General features: G+C 37.1%; 1 protein-coding gene across 1 annotated transcript in view; it reads right to left on the minus strand.

The window, feature by feature from the left end:
- Positions 1–20,000, minus strand: part of LOC115218637 (M protein, serotype 5-like) — a 943,546-nt gene that overhangs the window by 556,360 nt on the left and 367,186 nt on the right. Inside the window, exon 3 of the mRNA XM_029788558.2 lies at positions 455–626. Within this exon, the coding sequence (XP_029644418.1) occupies positions 455–611 (157 nt within the window). The 5' untranslated portion in view covers positions 612–626. The remainder of the gene's footprint in view (positions 1–454; positions 627–20,000) is intronic.

Raw genomic sequence — 20,000 nt, forward strand, 5'->3', positions numbered from 1 at the left:
TAGTGGTGGTGGTGGAGATAGCAGTATTAATAATGATAATCATGGTAGCGGTGGTGGTAAGACTGGTGATGTTGGTAGTGGTGGTGGTGGTGGTGGTGGTGGTGGTAGTAGTGCCTTTGAAAGTGATGGTTGAGCTGTCACTTATGATGACGAGTGGTAAAAATTGTAGCGATGGAGTTGAGAGCGATAGTGCTGGTGATGATGATGATGAAGGTGATAGTAATGGTGGTAGTGATAGTGGTTGTGATAATGCTGAATGTGGTGGCAATGATGATAGTAGTAGTAGTAATGATGGTGCCAGTAATAGTGGTTGGGGGAACCATGGTCAAAGTGGTGGTGGTGGTAGTGAGTGGTCGTGATAGAGAGACCGTAGTGGATGTAACGGTGGCTATGACACTAGTGGCGGTTGGTGAACACGATATATATATATATAAACAATAAAAGGTAAACCTACTTGTAGAATGAGTACTATGTTTTCGTGGTACACGTTCCCACCTGTTGTAATTGACTGCTGCAGAATGGGCTGCAATATCGAGATCTGTGGCAGTTGACACTGTTGTGGGTCGACGGATAAACTCGGCGGAATCGTTGAAGAAGTTCATCAAAGACATTTTGAACCACTGTAACTAGAAGGAAAGAAAAGTTTGGTTAGAATATATCATAATCTCAATATATTTGCTATCATGCTACATGTTTATTGTCACCGCTGATATGGAAGTCTAACGGTAAAGAAATTTAGGAGGTAAAACCTACGCAAAGTCGGCTACTGTAAAACAAATTAGCACGTGACGGCTGAGATCAGGCCTAACAGTTAGAAAATCTTTGGCAGTAAAGTCTGCAAAAATTCGATTATAAAAGAAGAGGCAGAACAGAGGCCAAATATATTTCATATCCTGATATTGGGGGTGTGAAAGTCTGGAAACGTTTGATTATAGATCTAGGAACTTTAGTGCAACAACAAAAAACAAATGAAAGAAATGCAAACATATGCAAAAAAAAAACACGAAAATACGGAAGATACTTAATAAAAAAAACATGTAACATAAGCATATGCTCACAGGCACAGATGCTTGCTTATATATGTGAGGGCGGCGAGCTGGCAGAACCGTTAGCACGCCGGGCGAAATGCGTAGCCGTATTTCGTCTACCGCTACGTTCTGAGTTCAAATTCCGCCGAGGTCGACTTTGCCTTTCATCCTTTCGAGGGTCGATAAATTAAGTACCAGTTACGCACTGGAATCGATGTAATCGACTTAATCCGTTTGTCTGTCCTTAGCCCCTTAATCCGTTTGTCTGTCCTTAGCCTCTGTGTTTAGCCCCTTGTGGGTAGTAAAGAAATTTATATATGTGTGTGTATATATATATATATATATACACAAACACACACAGACAAAAGTGTACGTACGCCGCTATATGTATATAAAAAAGAATACAAAAATAGGACAAGAACTCTACAGGAGGCAACAAAACATCCAGATAGTTAGATGATACAAAAAGGGACAAGAAAAACAAGGTCGGTTCATTCGGAGTTTTCTTTCCTCAGTCGAGTTCCAGCCAGCCGAAACTGCAAAAATCTGAAACTCGACTGAGGAAAGAAAACTCCGAATGACCTGTCCTTGTTTTTTCTCGTCCCTTTATGTATCGTCTAATTGTCTGGATGTTTTGTTGTCATCTGTTGCGTTCTTGTCCCATTTTTCATATTCTTTTATATTTATATATATACACACACACACATATATATATATGTACACACACACACACACACACATATATAATGTTATATCATATTAGAGGAAAAATCAAAACCAAGACAGGAGTAGCTCAAGTTATTTAGAATAATTTAATTAGGGTAAGGTATATAGTAAGTCTTACGACAGTTTATGGGTATTTCGTCATCAGAGACAAGCTATGAATAGTTTAGACGTGGAAAATTTATAGCTTACAAGGAATAAAATTCATAGTTTATAAGGAATAAACTAGAATAAAGGAGTAAAATAGAAGAATAAAGAGTAAAGGCAGTTAGAAGAATATATGCAGGAGAATAATGTTCACAACTCATCTTTTTCCCGAGGGTATGGATGTGATCGGTACTTCCTTGAGGGTACAGGTTTTTAGTTAAAATCCCAGGTAAAGCCAGGTAACATTTTGGCTGTGTTCTGAATGATGTACTGATATTGTTAATGTGTATGACGAGCGTGAACGTATGATGGACATAAATGGGGTTTTTGAGTGGGTGTATAAGAGAAAGAGAGAGTGAAAGGGGGGAGAGATAGGAAAAGGATTAGAAAATAAGATAGTGGTAAAAATGAAAAAATAACAATAGAATAAAATAAAAATAAAAATAGAAATCAAAATAAAGAACAAGAAAAACTCCTCTCTCTGTTTCTCTTTCTCTCTCATCCACCCACTCACAAAAGCCATTTATGTTCATCATTCTTTCTCGCTCTATATACAGAACGTCACCAACGGAGCAAACAACACGAAATACGTAAACCTACAAGCTAAATACAATGCTCTAAATGAGTAGACAGACCACCGACAACTGATGAAAGCTCATTTCTCTGTGTTTACTTGTCCTGTTTTACATTTTTCTCGTTGTTTATGTATTTAACTCGTTTGTTTACGTATTTCATGTTGTTTGCACCGTTGGTGACATCCTGTACCCATATATGCATGCATATATATATATATATATATATATATATATATATATATATATATATACATAGATACATACACACACATGTATGTACGTACGTACATATGTATGTGTATATATATGAAGCATTTTATGCCCTGTTGGCAAAAACTTAGAGTGATCAATACACATACAAACACACACACATACATATGGGGAGAGAGAGAGTCAATGTAAGGTCACTAGCCAGTACTTAACTGGATCATTCTACATACTCAATATAGTAGGGTGTCTCTACCCGAATTAATTGACATTACCCAAGCAATTGTTAGAATATGTTATGCTGACGAGGTCTAATAAGAATCAACCACACCCAATGCTTTCACGATTTGTTTTTCACGAAGAGATCTACTCCCATATTGCATTTTTCTCTATTCCATACACTTCAATTATTTGATCTTACTGGAGTTATCCTCTTCTTTGCTTATTGTTTCAGCATTTATGCACCTCTAAAGGGAGGTTTTGCCTTCTAATTGCAAGGATAATCTTAACTGATTGAAGCTTTACCTCCCATTATATTAAATGTGTGAAACTCAGTTGCACTTGTAGTTAATATGTGAGAACTCTCTCCTTTAGTCATTTCCTCAACTAGTGTGAATGTGTACGAATGCATGTGCATGTGTGGTGTGCATGTGTGTGCGCGCATGGATGTGTGATTGTCTTTGAAATTCACTATGTACATATCTAATGAATGATGCATATAAAAAAACTAACATTAAATAAATACATACTGAGAAAAAAATAGCTAATTTTGAGCGCAGGAAACAATTTTGGATATGTTCAGGGCTTATTCTTAACCTTCTTACGCTAGATGAATTAATAATGAATTAATTAATAAACAAATCATATATACAAAGTTGTGTGTATTTTGGCATGGAAAAATAGAGGGCAGTGCCAACAGAGCTAATAACTCCTTGGATTTCGTCCACTTTTTTCGTACTCGAGCCACATGGTTCCAAATATTTCTTTATCTCATGGCACTCTTTAGGGTAAATAAAACTAATTCAGCACACTTTGGGCAAGGAGTCAAAATATGCACTAAAAAAGGCATTTACATATTCTAACCGATATATATATATATATACATACATATATATATATATTATATATATATATATATATATATATATATATATATATATATAATATATATATATATATATATATACATATATATATATATATACATATATATATATATATACATATATATATATATATACTTATATATACATATATATATATACATATATTTATATAAATAAATATATATATATTCATACATATATATATATATATATACATATATATGCATACATAAATACATATACACACACACACACACACACGCATACACACACACATATATATATATATATATACATATATACATACATACATACAGACAGACAGACACATACATATATATATATATACACACGCACATATATATATATATATATATATATAATTTTACAATAAAATATAAAATACTTTTTTAATCAATAAATGAAGCACAGTTATTAAAGCTTCATATAATTTAATTACAAATTTCATAAGGACAGCAAGCTGGTAGAATCGTTAGCACGCCGGACAAAATGCTTAGCTGCGTTTCGTCCGTCTATACGTTCTGAGCTGAAATTCCGCCGAGGTTGTCGTTATCTTTCATTCTTTCGGGATCTATAAAATAACTAACCCTGAAATTGCTGGCCTTGTGTCAAAAATTCGATACCAATAATTAGAAATTTCATTGTAATTTCATAGAAATTTAGGCGCAGGAGTGGCTGTGTGGTAAGTAGCTTGCTTACCAACCACATGGTTCTGGGTTCAGTCCCACTGCGTGGCACCTTGTGTAAGTGTCTTCTACTATAGCCTCGGGCCAACCAAAGCTTTGTGAGTGGATTTGGTAGACGGAAACCGAAAGAAACCCGTCGTATATATGTATATATATATATATATATATATATATATGTATGTGTGAGTATATGTTTGTGTGTCTGTGTTTGTCCCCCCAACATCGCTTGTCAACCGATGCTGGTGTGTTTACGTCCCCGTAACTTAGAGACCGATAGAATAAGTACTAGGCTTACAAAGAATAAGTCCTGGGGTCGATTTGCTCGACTAAAGGCGGTGTTCCAGCATGGCCGCAGTCAAATGACTGAAACAAATAAAAGAGCAAAAGAGTAAAAGAGTAATTTTGTTGTTTTTTAGAGAATAATTTTATTATTTTCCTCGTGCCCTTTGCTACATTTCACAGTACACTCCTATACTGCAGCACTACACTGTCTAGAAACCACAGCTCTAGCTATTGTAACGTTACCAGATCCACTCCAGACATAATTAGATAACCTAGGATATATAAACAATTGCATCTATTGAACTCTCTCAGCATTTTATAGATTTCATTTCACTGAGTGCTCCCACGGGTTTACTAATGCACATCTATCGTAGCTAAAATCCTGCTTTCCTGTTAATCTGTGAGTGATTCCATTTGATTCTGTCACTACTAAAGCTCCCACAATACCAGCTTACGACCACGACTGCGACCACGACCACACCACTATAGCTATTACCAAAGCAACCTCTATAGACAGTGCATCTATACTATAGACAGCCACGTCTAAATTGATTGCTTCACCCCTGCAGCCACCGTCGCACCAGTATTGCTATTACTAAATTAAGTCGTACACCAAAATATCCAGTACGTATACGCTTAAGCCACTTGCACAGCTACGTCAGCTTTTGTAGCCATCATTACAGATACCATCTATTGTAAGCGAATTCCTGTTCGTGAATGACTGGGCTCTCAATGTAAGCTCAGAGTGTGACATGCAGTAGAGTATGAGCATCTTCTCCTTCTGCCTAGTATGAGTTCATCATCACTATGAACATTAGAAAATAGAAATCATGTACCAAACAACTCTATGCAAAGAATAAGTGATGTCTATAATCGTAGTCAAGGATCAGATTCTACTGACTGTCGACAGATATGCATCCCTTGTCAGTAATCTCTCGATAATTGTCCACATTCACGATGAAGTTAACTGTAGAACCGCTAAGGCCATTATCAATTGTAAATCTCGTAAGATTTATCTGGCACAAAAGGGTTTCAGCCTCTAAACAAATTTGAAAATCTCTAGAGTCATTGTTCCGTCAGTTAAACATGAATAGTTTATAACAAGCTCACATAAAAACTTAATTGGTTGCACTCGTACGTTGGCAAGACAAGTACCTAGGCTCTCAATTCCTCCATTGTACAAAATTGCACAGTGTCTACACACAGCTGTCAGAGCCAGCTGTGCTGATCTGCTTACATTGTCAGAATATATGCTGAACAGCTTCCAAAACGTCTTTTTGCAATAAGATGATGGAAGAGAAGTGTTTATAGTCAGTGGTCAACGCAGATACTTCAAGGATACTGTCAGTATTAATCCCGTGTCATGAAAGATCACTTCTGATGGGAGATCTCCCTGGACCTTGCTGTGTCATGGCATCTGAGCTAGCCAGGAGTAAACATACCGAGCAAAAGAGTGACGTAGGGAAGAAGAGAAAGCCCAGAGGCAGCAGTGCGTTATCCAAGAAAAAGACCTGAGAGTTACTCCTAAATACAACCATCAATGGCATTATGGTCATTATCGACATAAATACTCACCTGAAGGAAACAGGTATCATTACATCTACCATTAAATCTATTACTATATCTTCACAGCAGCTAAATTAAACATTGTACAATATTATCCATCACCTTTACTCTACAATTACCACCAAATAACTCACAACATTCCTAAAGCTACTTTACTCATGGTAGCCACAGCCACAACTATCTCATTTCTGACTGGCACTTACCACACAGACTACAGCCACTAACATACTGCACCACCAAAGCTGCTACCACACAACGCTATACCTCTGTGACCCTACCACACAACTACGGCCACACCACACCACTACAACTCCTACTACACCACACAACAACAGTCATTACCATATTCTTTTCTACTATAGGCACAAGGCCCGAAATTTTGTGGGAGGGGACCAGTCGATTAGATCAACCCCAGTACGTAACTGGTACTTAATTTATCGACCCCGAAAGGATGAAAGGCAAAGTCAACCTCGGCGGAATTTGAACTCAGAACGTAACGGCAGACGAAATACTGCTAAGCATTTCGTCCGGCGTGCTAACGTTTCTGCCAGATCTCCACCTTTTAGAAAGTTGTGGCGAAAAAGTCAGCAGAAGTTCACCATTACCTTCTGCCGGAGCCGCTTGGAGCTTAGGCGTTTCGTTCATAAACACACAAATCGCCCGGTCTGAGATTTGAACCCGCGATCCCTCGATCGCGAGTCTGCTGCTCTAACCACTAGGCCATATACCTCCATTACCATATTAGCACACGACTTCCCCTAGCACAGCCACTAGGACCGCCTCTAGAGACATACTTCAAACAACTAGCTCCCAAGTAGGGTGATTGTATGTTTGAATTCCTTAAATATCTGTGATATTTCACACAATTTGATGTTTCTTTTGCAATAATATTCTACCATTTACAGTCACATCGTAAACAGGAGTCAATGAGAGAGTCCCCAACAGGTTACTTGAACTGCTAGAAATAGCCACGTCTGCCCCAAATCTTTGATAATGTGGTGTTGTCTGATTAACAGCATCTAGGTAAAAAGAGAGTATTACCTTAAGTGAATCAGAATTAACCTGGAATTAAATAATAACTTTATGCTATGACGAATTAATTGCTGAAATTTAACACTGATCTTAGAAAGGAAATTAAACTTGTTGGCTGACTGCATAACCAATTACAGGATAGAGCACCTGCTAATCCTTCTCTCAAATTAGTTAGTTTAATTTACATTTTTCTATTATTGCAGTTGTGTAGCAGACAATGCTGAAAGAATTAAGTACAAACACCTTCCTCTTCGGTCGAGCACTCTTTACTTTTTCAAGTTCTACTTGGAAAGGAAAGTAGAGAGAGAATTCCTCTCCTACTCCCACCAATAAATTTATCAAAAGGTAGGTGAGTGTAAGAAAAATGGTTAGGGTGAACAGAACTGCTTTAAGTAGGTGTATGTATATTGGAGAACAGTTGGGTGAAGACTTGTATCCTCAGATATCAGGGTAAATCTCTATCGAGAAGACAGCATCATCAATGTGTTCATGTATTTTATATACTATATACACTTTTTTCCTCATCTTTTCTTTGCCCTCTCTTCTCCTTTTTTTATGTAATAGTGTTGATCCGTCGTTGTCGACGATGACCAAGGACATCAAATGAGAGAAGAAGATGGGTCACGGTGCGTCCAGCTGTGGTTGATCAGTCCTATGCGTGCTCAGAAAGCTCGCTGCAGGTCGGGCACTGGTGGTCAGCTGGGGTTGAAGGCAAGGAGCTGGCTCTGGATTTGTGCAGTTCATGTTTTCTTTGTGATCCTGCAATCCTTTTCTCTTCGTAGAAGGTGGCATCTCTGTTGGTGCAGCGACGCCAGGCAGGGCGGTTCTGTGCTTGCATTTCCGAGGTGCCGGGGGTTGATCTGAAAGTATTTCAGTGAAGTGTAGAGTATATCCTTGAAGCAATTGCCTTCCGCCAGTTCGTTGTAAAAACGGTGTTTTAGAGAGTCATGTGTCAGGCATTCGAGGAAGGTGGCCTGTCCACCTGATCTACGCTCTCCTTAGCAGTATGTAAGTGTTTGACAGATCAGCTCTAGAAGGGACTTCTGTGTCTGGGACATTGTCTTTCCGAGTGATTTTCAACAGCTTTCTCAGACAGTTTAGCCTTTTGGCATGGCGTTCCTAAACCGTCCAAATCCCGGCATTATAGTAGCGTAGGCAGTATAACGAGTCTAGGACATTTACTCCCATGGACAATATCCCGCGCCCAAGGACAATTACACCTGAGGACAACATATGATGATTTAAAACTTCATAATATATCGGAGAAGGGGTAATTAACCAAGAGGGGAGTAATTGTCCCAGGGGTAGTCGGGGGGAATTGTCCTATGGGGGTGGAGTAATTATCCTCGGCGGGTAATTGTTTTGATACGAGTATAACTGCTTGCTACACCATCAACTTGGTGGTCAGTTTTATGCCTTTTCTCTCCCACACTCATTTATGTAGACGCCTGAATACTGAGCTTCCCTTTGCGATGCGTGTGTCGTCTTCGTCGTTAATGTTCACAGATTTTGAGAGTGTGCTGCCGAGGGACGTGAACTTATCGATAATCTTCAGTATTTACCCTTCGACACTGATATTTGGTTCCATGTACTTCTTTTCATGTCAATCCCTATACGAATTGTAAATTATTATTGCAATGTCCATTTCATCAGATGTCCCAGCGGCAAATGAAAGAAATCATCCTCATCACCACCACCACCACCACCACCACCACCACCACCACCTCACCGCCACCACCACCACCACCACCAGGATACCAAAATGTTTCGGTACAGACGTTACAGACTTATTTGACAGACGTATTTTTTTTAATGTTTCATTTCATTGTTCCTCTCGTTCTGTCTTTCTGTTCCCCCCTCTATCTCTCCCATTCTGTCTCTTTCTTTCTCTCTGACTCTATGTGCGTGAGCATATTTCCCTTAAGAGTATATTGCGACGGAAATTACTTATGCTAATCATGTCCAACTAATAAATTGCAAGCCCCCCTCTCTCTCTCTCCTCCTTTCCCTCCCACTGTTTCTTTCTGTATGTGTATATTTCTGCGCGTGCGCATATATGTATATGTTTGTTTCTCGTGCCGAAAGTACTGTCGCCAAAATAAGCTGAATGTCCAGTCAACTAAGTCAAATAATTAGAGCCCAAACGGCTGCGCCTAATCGTCTCATTTCGTCATTGTTGTTGTCGTTGCAGCAGCAGCAGCAACAGCAGTAGCAGTAGTAGTAGTAGTAGTAGTAGTTATTGTAACTGCTGGGTTACGTCTATCTCAGCAAGGTGACTGATCAGTAACTTCCCATTGCAAGACAAGTAACAAAGTTACCCTGAGAGTAGAAGATATGCAACTTGGATCCCTGTCAAACTAACCAGTTTATGATTTTGTTACTAATTAATGTTCATAGTGTCTAATATCATTTTACATACATAATATCGTCTTTCACAAAATCCTGTCTCCATAACAAAAATTTGGATTTAGTTGATGCAAATCTAAGATTCCATATTTAAATATCTTTCATTTCATATCTATTTATTTGGTTTTATGCTCACCGACAGTTCTATACCAATGAAAGACTGATTCACTGACATACATTAAAAACCATTGTAACTGGAAAAGACTATAATGATCCAGATATCATCTCAGTTCTAAACAATTAAAAGTCTTCGAATTCTATTTTTCTTTTTTTTCTTATTTTTCGAAAGTAATATTTCTCACACAATAAAAGCATGGTACCAAGGTAATAAAATGTAATGTCACAGAACTCTTTCTTCTTAATCACTATATTTCCTTTCAAGCCATTTCCTTTACATTTTTGCAGCGACACACAAACTGAACATTAAATTTACAGAAGATCTCTAGCACAAAACACTTCGTCTCTTCTTAGTTCTTAGCAGGAAACTTTTTGTTCAGATGGAAAGGATTTCAAAAAGACTTTCTCGAAATTTCTCTAGACATTTTATTCTTATTTTATTCTATTTTTACAATTTTGTCCAATAAAACATAAATCGGTTGAAATATAATCAATCTAAGCAGTTAAATAAGCTTTTCTATATATATAAAAAAAAATAGTGGTTGTTTAAAGTTCAGTCAAGGTTTACTTCTATTTACCCTCACAGATGTTGCCGAAGAAAATATTTGATTGATACATCTTCCTATTTTGAGAACTATTGATCAACTGAATCTTTCTCTGCTTCTCATCTTAAGAGGACAGACCAATCCTCATGCAGTGTTTGAATGAACTTCAAACGATTTCACTGTCTGCACTAGGGGCTGCCCTAAATTGAAGTAACTGTAAACATTATTGACTGGAATAAAAGATTAACCTTTACATACGTCTTTGATGCTCAATAAAAAGTAGTCAATGACCACAGAAAGAAAAAACAACAACAATCCCTATGGATAAGTAAATAAATAAATAACTATTAATACTTTTACATATATGTAATAATCAAATAATAAAATTTCAGTTCATCACAAAACTTGAAGTCATTACCGACAGGGTCTTAGTCCGAATTGGACTGTGGGTTTAGGAGGGGTGGCCACAGACAAAAATAGTTGATTTGTTGCTCTGAGGCCATGAGAAAAACAAGTTATGTCGATCCTATTCAAGAGAAAAAATATTTTCAGCGAACTTAACATCTGAAAGATTTTCCGCAAGTGAAGACAACAGTGAATAGAGTTCAAATTTTCCAGGTACAAGACCTTTAAGAGAGATATCGAACAGGGAGCTATATGAGAGGACTAGAATTTGCCATAGAAATATTCACTGAACCAATCAAACAAACTTGGCAACATATTCACCATTATTTTTCAATGGAACATTTATGTTCCTCTATTATACATCAACCTTCTTTTACAATGAAAATGTTCATACAATTTTACCACAAAATTTTATCTCATACTATCTTATCATAGTTCATCTCACACTCTTACCACACAATTTCACTTTCTATATACAGTCTTATTTCACAATTTTACCGCGCAATTTTACTATATAATTTTACTATATATTTATATCAAGTTATATCACAGAATTTAACCACACAGTTTCAGTTTGTTATCACAAAAATGTAATACATATTTTACCACCATCCTCACCATCTCCATCATCATGATCATCATCTCCATCATCATGATCATCATCATCACATATATACAAATTGTTTGTGGACTGCACAACGGTATTTTGTGACGAGCTCTTACATAATGATTGCAAGTACTAGCCGAATCAACTTTACCTTTCATCCTAATTCCGATGGAATAACCAAATATTGGGCCAGTATAATCGACTAAAGCTTTGTAACATGGTAACAGTCTAGTGACAGAAACTAGCAAAAAAGTAAAGGAATATGTACTATGGAGAAATCTGTCAAATTTCTTCACAGCAAAAATAATCGCTAGAGCTTCTTTCACTATTTCACTGTAGTTTTTTTTTGGGGCTGCACACAGCAAGTGAGGTATGAATCACTGCGTCCATATTACCGTCTTTGTAACTGTGCTCCTACGCCGTATTTAGAAACGTCAGAAGCTACAACAATATCCACTGCAGGATCGAATGAGCCAGTGACAAATCCGAAATTAATAATTTTTTAATATCCTGAAACACCTTTTAACAGATGTTTGATCAATTTTAACAGATGTTTGACCATTCGGCGTCTTTCTTTGACAAATTGTTAAGTGGAGCTTTCAATTCATACATGTTTGGTATGTAATTTTGATAACAGTTCACTAGGCCAAGAAAAGCTTGTAATGTCGCTACATCAGTTGGAGGAGGCATATTTTTTATTTCTTTACTGCCCACAAGGGGCTACACACAGAGGGGACAAAAAAGGACAGACAAACGGATTAAGTCGATTATACCGACCCCAGTGCGTAACTGATACTTATTTAATCGACCCCGAAAGGATGAAAGGCAAAGTCGACCTCCGTGGAATTTGAACTCAGAACGTAACGGCAGACGAAATACCTGTTTATTTATTACCCACAAGGGGCTAAACACAGAGAGGACAAACAAGGACAGACAAACGGATTAAGTCGATTATATCGACCTCAGTGCGTAACTGATACTTATTTAATCGACCCCGAAAGGATGAAAGGCAAAGTCGATCTCGGCGGAATTTGAACTCAGAACGTACCGGCAGACGAAATACGGCTACGCATTTCGCCCGGCGAGCTAACGTTTCTGCCAGCTCGCAGCCTTGGGGAGGCATATTTTTAATTGCGTCTTCCCTCGACGGTTCAGGTTATATTCCATTTTTATTTATAATTTTTCCTAAATATTTAATTTTAGGCAAAAAGAATTCACATTTCTTTTCACTGAGTGTGAAACCGTAATCTCTTATTTTTTGAAAAACACACTTCACATGTTCGGTATGCTGATCACGAGATTCACTTTTAATGAATATATCATTGCGGTACGGAACTGCAAATTGATAGTCTGCCAACATCGCATCTATAACCTATTGAAATATTGCAGATGCGACCTTCAGATCAAATGGCAATCTATTATATTTGTATAGTCCTCTGTGTGCATTCACTGTTAGAAGCTTTAAACATTCCCCGTGTATTTTAATTTGTAGATACGCATCAGACAGATCCAGTTTTGAAATATTTTGCCACACTTTAATTTTGCAAAAATATCCTCCGGAGTAGGCACTCATTCAAACCAGTAGAAAAATCGGCACACACTCTGATTTTGTTATTTTTTAAAATACACACAGTTGGTGCTGCCCACTTTTTAAATAATTCCCGATTACCCCAGCCTGTCTAATTCTTTCTCTACCTGCTTTATCTCAGCGAATGGTACATTTCTATTAGGTCTGAATTGTTTGTAGACTGCACAACGGTATTTTGTGAAGAGCTCTTACATAATGATTACAATTACTGGCTAAATCAACTTTACCTTTCATCCTAATTCCGATGGAATAACCAAATAACCTTTATTTGAAAACAGGTCTCAGTCTTAGAAGAAAGACCTAATTTATCCGACAGCACTTCAGGAAACAAGTTTTTAAATTTTTTCTTCAATTCAGCTGCTGAGTTATTTCACTGGTGGAGCAGCTATTTATTTATGTTTTTACAGAAACAGACTTATGGTGAGGTCCCATAAGTCAAACAACTCCAACCGGTCCGTACCGAACAGATTGGCTGCGTTATTTTTCACCACGAAAACTTTTACTCAACAGGTGATATCACTCCACATTTCGCCTACGAAGGTGTAGTTTTTCACCGGTCACGCCTCGTGCAATTTTTGATGTTTTTCTGAACGATGGTTTCCAAATTCTTATCCACGTATCAGTATTAATAATCGAGATGCCGCTACCAGTATCTAGTTGTAATTTAGTATTCACTTCATTTACTTTTACATGTACAAATTTCCTCTTTTTGGTTGCTTCTACTTTCCGTTGAGAAAACTTTAGAATTTTTTGTGTACGACCTTCATAACTTTGCTCTGCAATGTGAGCTCCTGTGTTACTTTTTGGCAACAGTAACATTTTTGTGTTTTGAAAGAACAATCCTTCCTGAAATGTAGGGCTCCACATCCGTAGCATGGATTTGGTCTTAACATTTTTTGCTTTTTGTTTATACCTTCCCGGTCTACACGCTTGTACTTGTGAGAACTCCTCTTCAATTTTCTTTACGTCCTGACATAAGTTTACCATTCTTCGACACTCCTCTGCAACAGTCCGCAGGGTTCAACTTTGGTCCGCTTATTTAAGTTTTGTGAGAATTCTTGCACGTATCTCCGCATCTTTGTTTGTGGTAAGTCCTTGTACAAAACTGAGGTACTTAAACACATCAGGAATTGGTTCCTTCAGTTTGATCCTTTCTCGGAATACGTGACAGAGTTTTCATCATCTCTGTTAGCTAGATTCCACCACTCCTATCAAGTGTTAAATAGGGAACTCTTATCACTGAATATTTCTGATAGTAGTTCGATTGGTTCTTGAAAACAAATTTCCTAGGTTTTGGGGGTAGTATGAAATTACAATATTTTTTCTGTTCAGCCGGTGCTAATTTATATAATGATAGTCTTACTTTTTCCTTGTCCGTTCACGACTTGGAGCCTTCCTTAAACATTTAGTACATTCTAAAGTACGCTGCAAAAGTTATACCCTCCTCTGGGTCATAACTGAATTTTGTTATAGAGTTCGATACGCCGTCTGGCGAAAACGAATTTATAGTGTTTTCTGGCATCTTTATTAGTTCCAGCAACTGCTGTTCGACCCTTTTGTATTGTTATTCGGCTCTTGAGTACTATTGTTCGACTCCTGAGTACTGTTGTTCGACTCTTGAGTACTATTGTTCGACTCTTGAGTACTGGTGTTCGACTCCTGAGTACTGTTGTTCGACTCTTGTGTACTATTATTCGACTCTTGAGTACTATTGTTCGACTCTTGAGTACTGTTGTTCGACACTTGAGTAATATTATTCAACTCCTGAGTACTGTTGTTCGACTCCTGAGTACTGTTGTTCGACTCTTGAGTACTATTGTTCGACTCTTGAGTACTGTTGTTCAACTCCTGAGTACTGTTTTTCGACTCTTTCTGCTGTTGCTGTTATCGCTGTTGCTGTTACTGCTGTTGCTTTTGCAAATGATTTATAGAACTTAATAGGAGTTCCATAATTAACAACTTTGTATCACAACAATTAATTAACTGACCTGCGTGAGCTTTGAATTCTTGTCGCCAATTATTGTAACGTAGTTACTCTTCGCCAACTATTGTAATGTCACCACTATTTATGATGACACTTGTTTACACTATTATCATGTAGTAGAAATAAAATATATAACGAACCAGTCCAACGTAACACTCCAACAAACTCTCCACGAACTATACCACGAACCAACAAACGATATTCTGACAAACTACCAAAACGACACCTTACGACTTCCTGCAATTAATCCTACTCACCCTCTCTCACTCAGACCGCTACTATTTTTAGTCGTTTGGTGAAGTTTATTCTCGCAGAGGGTGTCGTGACTCTCGTCACAACATATACAATACACGCAAATACACACTCACCCACACGCCAACCGGTGCGCCCTATTGCACATTTACTAAGTGTTTCTTCCATCGCTACTTTAGCAAGTTCGGTGACGTCTGTGCTTCACTACTAAGACTATAAAACCGAAATTTATGGCAATTATCTCCACATATATGTCCCTATATAACTAATATTTTTATTAGTCAATGGCCAATATAATTTTCCCCGCCGTATAATTATTTCCATTTAGCTTTTTACTGAACTCTTCTTTAGATATGTTAGCACTCGATTAATTATTGTTTTAGTTCTTTATGTTTTCAGTATATGAACGACAGATATATTCGAAGAATTTAACCTAACAGTTACAATCACAACAAACCTAAACATTATCGCCGTAGAAAAGAAAACAGCAACAACAACAACAACAAAACAACTGAACAGAAAAATCACGAAGAAAGACTCCAACCACTCTCCCACAATCAGAGAAAAATATAGTAGATAATGTAAGTACAAGGATATCAAACCTGACAAGGAAAAATTCAGCAAAGTCATTACAATTACAGGCCTGTACTATCAAGAAAAATATATCTACGTGTCTATTTTATGGAAAGTGTTTATCGAAGATGCTTATATAGAAAACGGCAGTAAGCAGTGGAGAATATTGCAGTGACCTTCAGAAGGTTAACAGGAAATGCTTTTAACTGGATATACACAGCATATGCATTCTTTTAAAAACTGGACAGGAATCGTCAGAAAACATCTGTCCCAATAAATATAGAAAGTCAAAGGTAGAATACATATTTTTTATAGAGTGAAGTGTCGTCTAGAAAGCCATGCTATACGTAAACAGAGCATACTGGTACAATCTGCGAATGCAGACGGTTTTTTTAACTTTAATAGCAACAGTCGATCAAACAAAAGATTTGTCACATATTCCCATAGAAATAAATATCCCCTGAAAGAATCTGAAGCGTCAAGAAAACGTTCAATCTAAATTTGAATTTTCTGTCAAGAATAATCTTCCTTTACCCCGAGCAACTTTTGAATAATAGTCTTTCGTACTAACAAAGAGTTCTTCACCCAGTGACTTCTCTAACACATATGAAAGTTGTAAACAACTATAGCACCTCATTACTTGGGGTGTTTAATGAAAACAACGTATAGACCATAGTGTAGTGTTATCATACATAGCTCAACTCGCCTTTCGCTTCTGTTAGCATTTGAAGAATTACATCCACAGATACATACGTATCCACCCTTTTGGTTAAGATCAAAGTGTGTATGTGCGTGTGAGTATATATATATATATATATATATATATTATATATATATATATATATATAATTATGATATGTAGAAAAATACAAACATGGACAAGAACGCATAACACTTAGAAGACGATACAACAAACACGGACAGGACATTCGAAGCCCTCAGTCTTCAGTCAAGAACCGGATCATCGTAGTAATTTCGGCTGATTATACCGATCTATCATGGCAGTCGCCATGATAGATCAGTAGCCACTACACACATTTTTTTCTCTCCTTGTTTTTTTTTCTGTGTCCCTTTCTGTAGAAGAGCGTAGGGTCGAAACGTAAAAGACTTTTGCAATTCCTGAGCGTACTAATGCATCTGTTTGTTTTGTACACCATCTGTCTTTGTCATTTGTTTTTTTTTTCGTGAATCTCCCCTTATATATATATATATATATATATATATATATATATATATATATATATATATATGTGTGTGTGTGTCTAAAGCTGACTCCTACTTTATTTTATCGACCAGCTGAAAAATAAAGCAGAAAAAATTGACATTGATAGAGATACTGGATGGACTAACTAGATACTGAAAAATTTTTGTTCGACGCGCCTTGAACTAGTAATTGTATTATCCTCCGCGAAAGAGTGAAAAGCAAAACTGGCATTCGAACTAAGAGCGTAAGGGAGCCTGATTATACAGAACAAAGAACTCTATCCGACACTTAACTGATTCTGTCTAATTGCCGCCACTAATTCATTCAATCAAAATATATACTACCTACTAAATACACCCTTCAAACTAATTAACAATACCTTATTTGCAGTCAGTCATCGCGACTTTGGTTGTTCACAGCTTTGGCATGAATTCATAAACTTTCTCCATACTGGTCGATTTTTCGCTTGAGGTTTGCCATTTATTATGATCAGTTCCTTTCCATTTCATATTCCTCAGCCTACGTCTTCCATGGTTTCTTTCCCCCTTGAATAGTTGGAAGTAAAAGAGTTGTCTGGGCAATCTGCTCTTGTCCATCCTATGTATATATCTCAACCAACGTGAATTTATATGAAGAAGGATTTCCAATATAGGAGTCAGACCAGCACGCCGGAAGATCTCTTCATTCCTGACCTTGTCAAACAGAGTAATATTTATAATCTGTCGCAGCTGTCTCATCCATACATGCATGTAAATTTTCTACTTGAGATTTATAGATTGCTCAGGTTTCAGCAGCATACAACAGGGAAGAAAGCATTATAGCTATGTATACCTTACATTTGACACATAGAAACATGCCTATTATCCCACAACCTTTCCTGTAGCCTGCCAAATGAAGCACTAGAACTGCTCATTCTGTATGTGATTTCCTGGTCCAGTCGTGCATTATCTGATATGGTGCTGCCTACGTATTTGAATGCTTTACACTGGATCAGCTCGTCATTTCTAATAGTGATGTTTTCATCTGCAGATATGTTCTCCACAGGTTGCTAAAACATTCGTTTTTTTTTCTGATGTTAATCTTTCAAAGTGTGAGTATCTATCTATCTATCTATCTATCTATCTATCTATCTATCTATCTATATCTATCTATCTATATCTATCTATCTATCTATCTATCTATCTATCTATCTATCTATATATATATATATATATATATATATTATATATATATATATATATATATATATATATAAATATACATATTGTATATATATATATATATATATATGAATTTAAATAATAAGGTTGAAAATTTGAATATTAATTTGATTAATATCAATTTAAAACCAGTGGCCTAGCATATTGAAAAATCTAAAGATTCAGAAAAATTATATTACATATATATAAGATGTATGACCACTAAGTGGGCATCCATTATGCTAGAGGTAGACCTCATATGGTTTGACCACTAAGAAAAGATTGTTCTCGAATTTTCTTGAGAACAATCTTTTCTTAGTGGTCAAACCATATGGGGTCTATCTCTAGCATGAAGGATGTCCACTTAGTGGTTATCCCACTTACATGTATGTAATATATATATATATATAGGGAGAGTTTACGAAAAAAACAAAAGACGAAGACCGGTAGTGTACAAAACAAACAGATGTATTAGTATAACGCTCAGGAATAGAAAAAGTATTTTACGTTTCGAGCCTACGCTCTTCTACAGAAAAGGACACAGAAAAAACAAGGAGATGAGCACGCAGGGCATACAAGAGTGTACAGATTTACCACTTATCAGTGTCTGGCATCCCTGCCCACTTCCTATCCGTATACCCAAAACATAAATAAAACTTATATTCAAACTTGGAACTATGTCATCGAAGCGTTTAAATTAATATTTTTTTTCTACTCCTCTACACCTATTACTGTAAATTCCTATGTTATTCTTCAGCTCTCCGCTAATACTAATTTTTCTTCAACTTCAACCTTGTTCACCATCTTTTCTCCCTCTCTCTTCCCCTTTCTCCTCCTTATTTGTTTTCTGCGCCCCCGCCACCAGATTTTTTTCTCTTACTACCGCCTCGCTATGCATGTATCCTGACGTTGCTTTGCATTCTGTGTAAGTTGTTTCCAGTTGATTTAGCATAAAGATGTAAAACATCTCCATCCTCCCATTATACCTTTCATCACAGTCCTGAAGAAGGGATTCTCTTTTACTCTTTTACTTGTTTCAGTCATTTGACTGCGGCCATGATGGAGCACTGTCTTTAGTCGAGCGCATCAACCCCAGACTTATTCTTTGGAAGCCTAGTACTTATTCTATCGGTCTCTATTGCCAAACCGCTAAGTTACGGGGGCGTAAGCACACCAGCATCGGTTGTCAAGCGATGTTGGGGGACAAAAACAGACACACAAACATATACACACACATACATACATAAATACATTCCTATATATATATATATATATATATATATATATACATTTATACGACGGGCTTCTTTCAGTTTCCGTCTACCAAATCCACTCACAGGGCTTTGGTCGGCCCGAGGCTATAGTAGAAGACACCTGCTCAAGGTGCTACGCAGTGGAACTGAACCCGGAACCATGTGGTTCGTAAGCAAGCTACTTACCACCCACCCACTCCTGAAGAACTTTCTTTTCTCTTGGATATGTGCTTAAGTTACTACGATTTGTATATCCATTCTCAACATCAGTGTTTAAGAACGTTTGTCCACGTGTCTGATAAACCACTGACGCCACTTGGAGACAGCGTGTTGATTACACACATATCTACACGGTGAAGTCGTTCTCCGGGATGAGATATAAAACAGCACCAAATTCACCGAAATGAGTCTACCGAAATGTATCAAGAATGGATATACACGTTGTTGTGAGTCTAATTGTTTTAGCGACCATAAGAATTTAATATTAATTTGGC

Source organism: Octopus sinensis, linkage group LG1 (genome assembly GCF_006345805.1).
Source record: "Octopus sinensis linkage group LG1, ASM634580v1, whole genome shotgun sequence".
Classification (NCBI taxonomy): domain Eukaryota; kingdom Metazoa; phylum Mollusca; class Cephalopoda; order Octopoda; family Octopodidae; genus Octopus; species Octopus sinensis.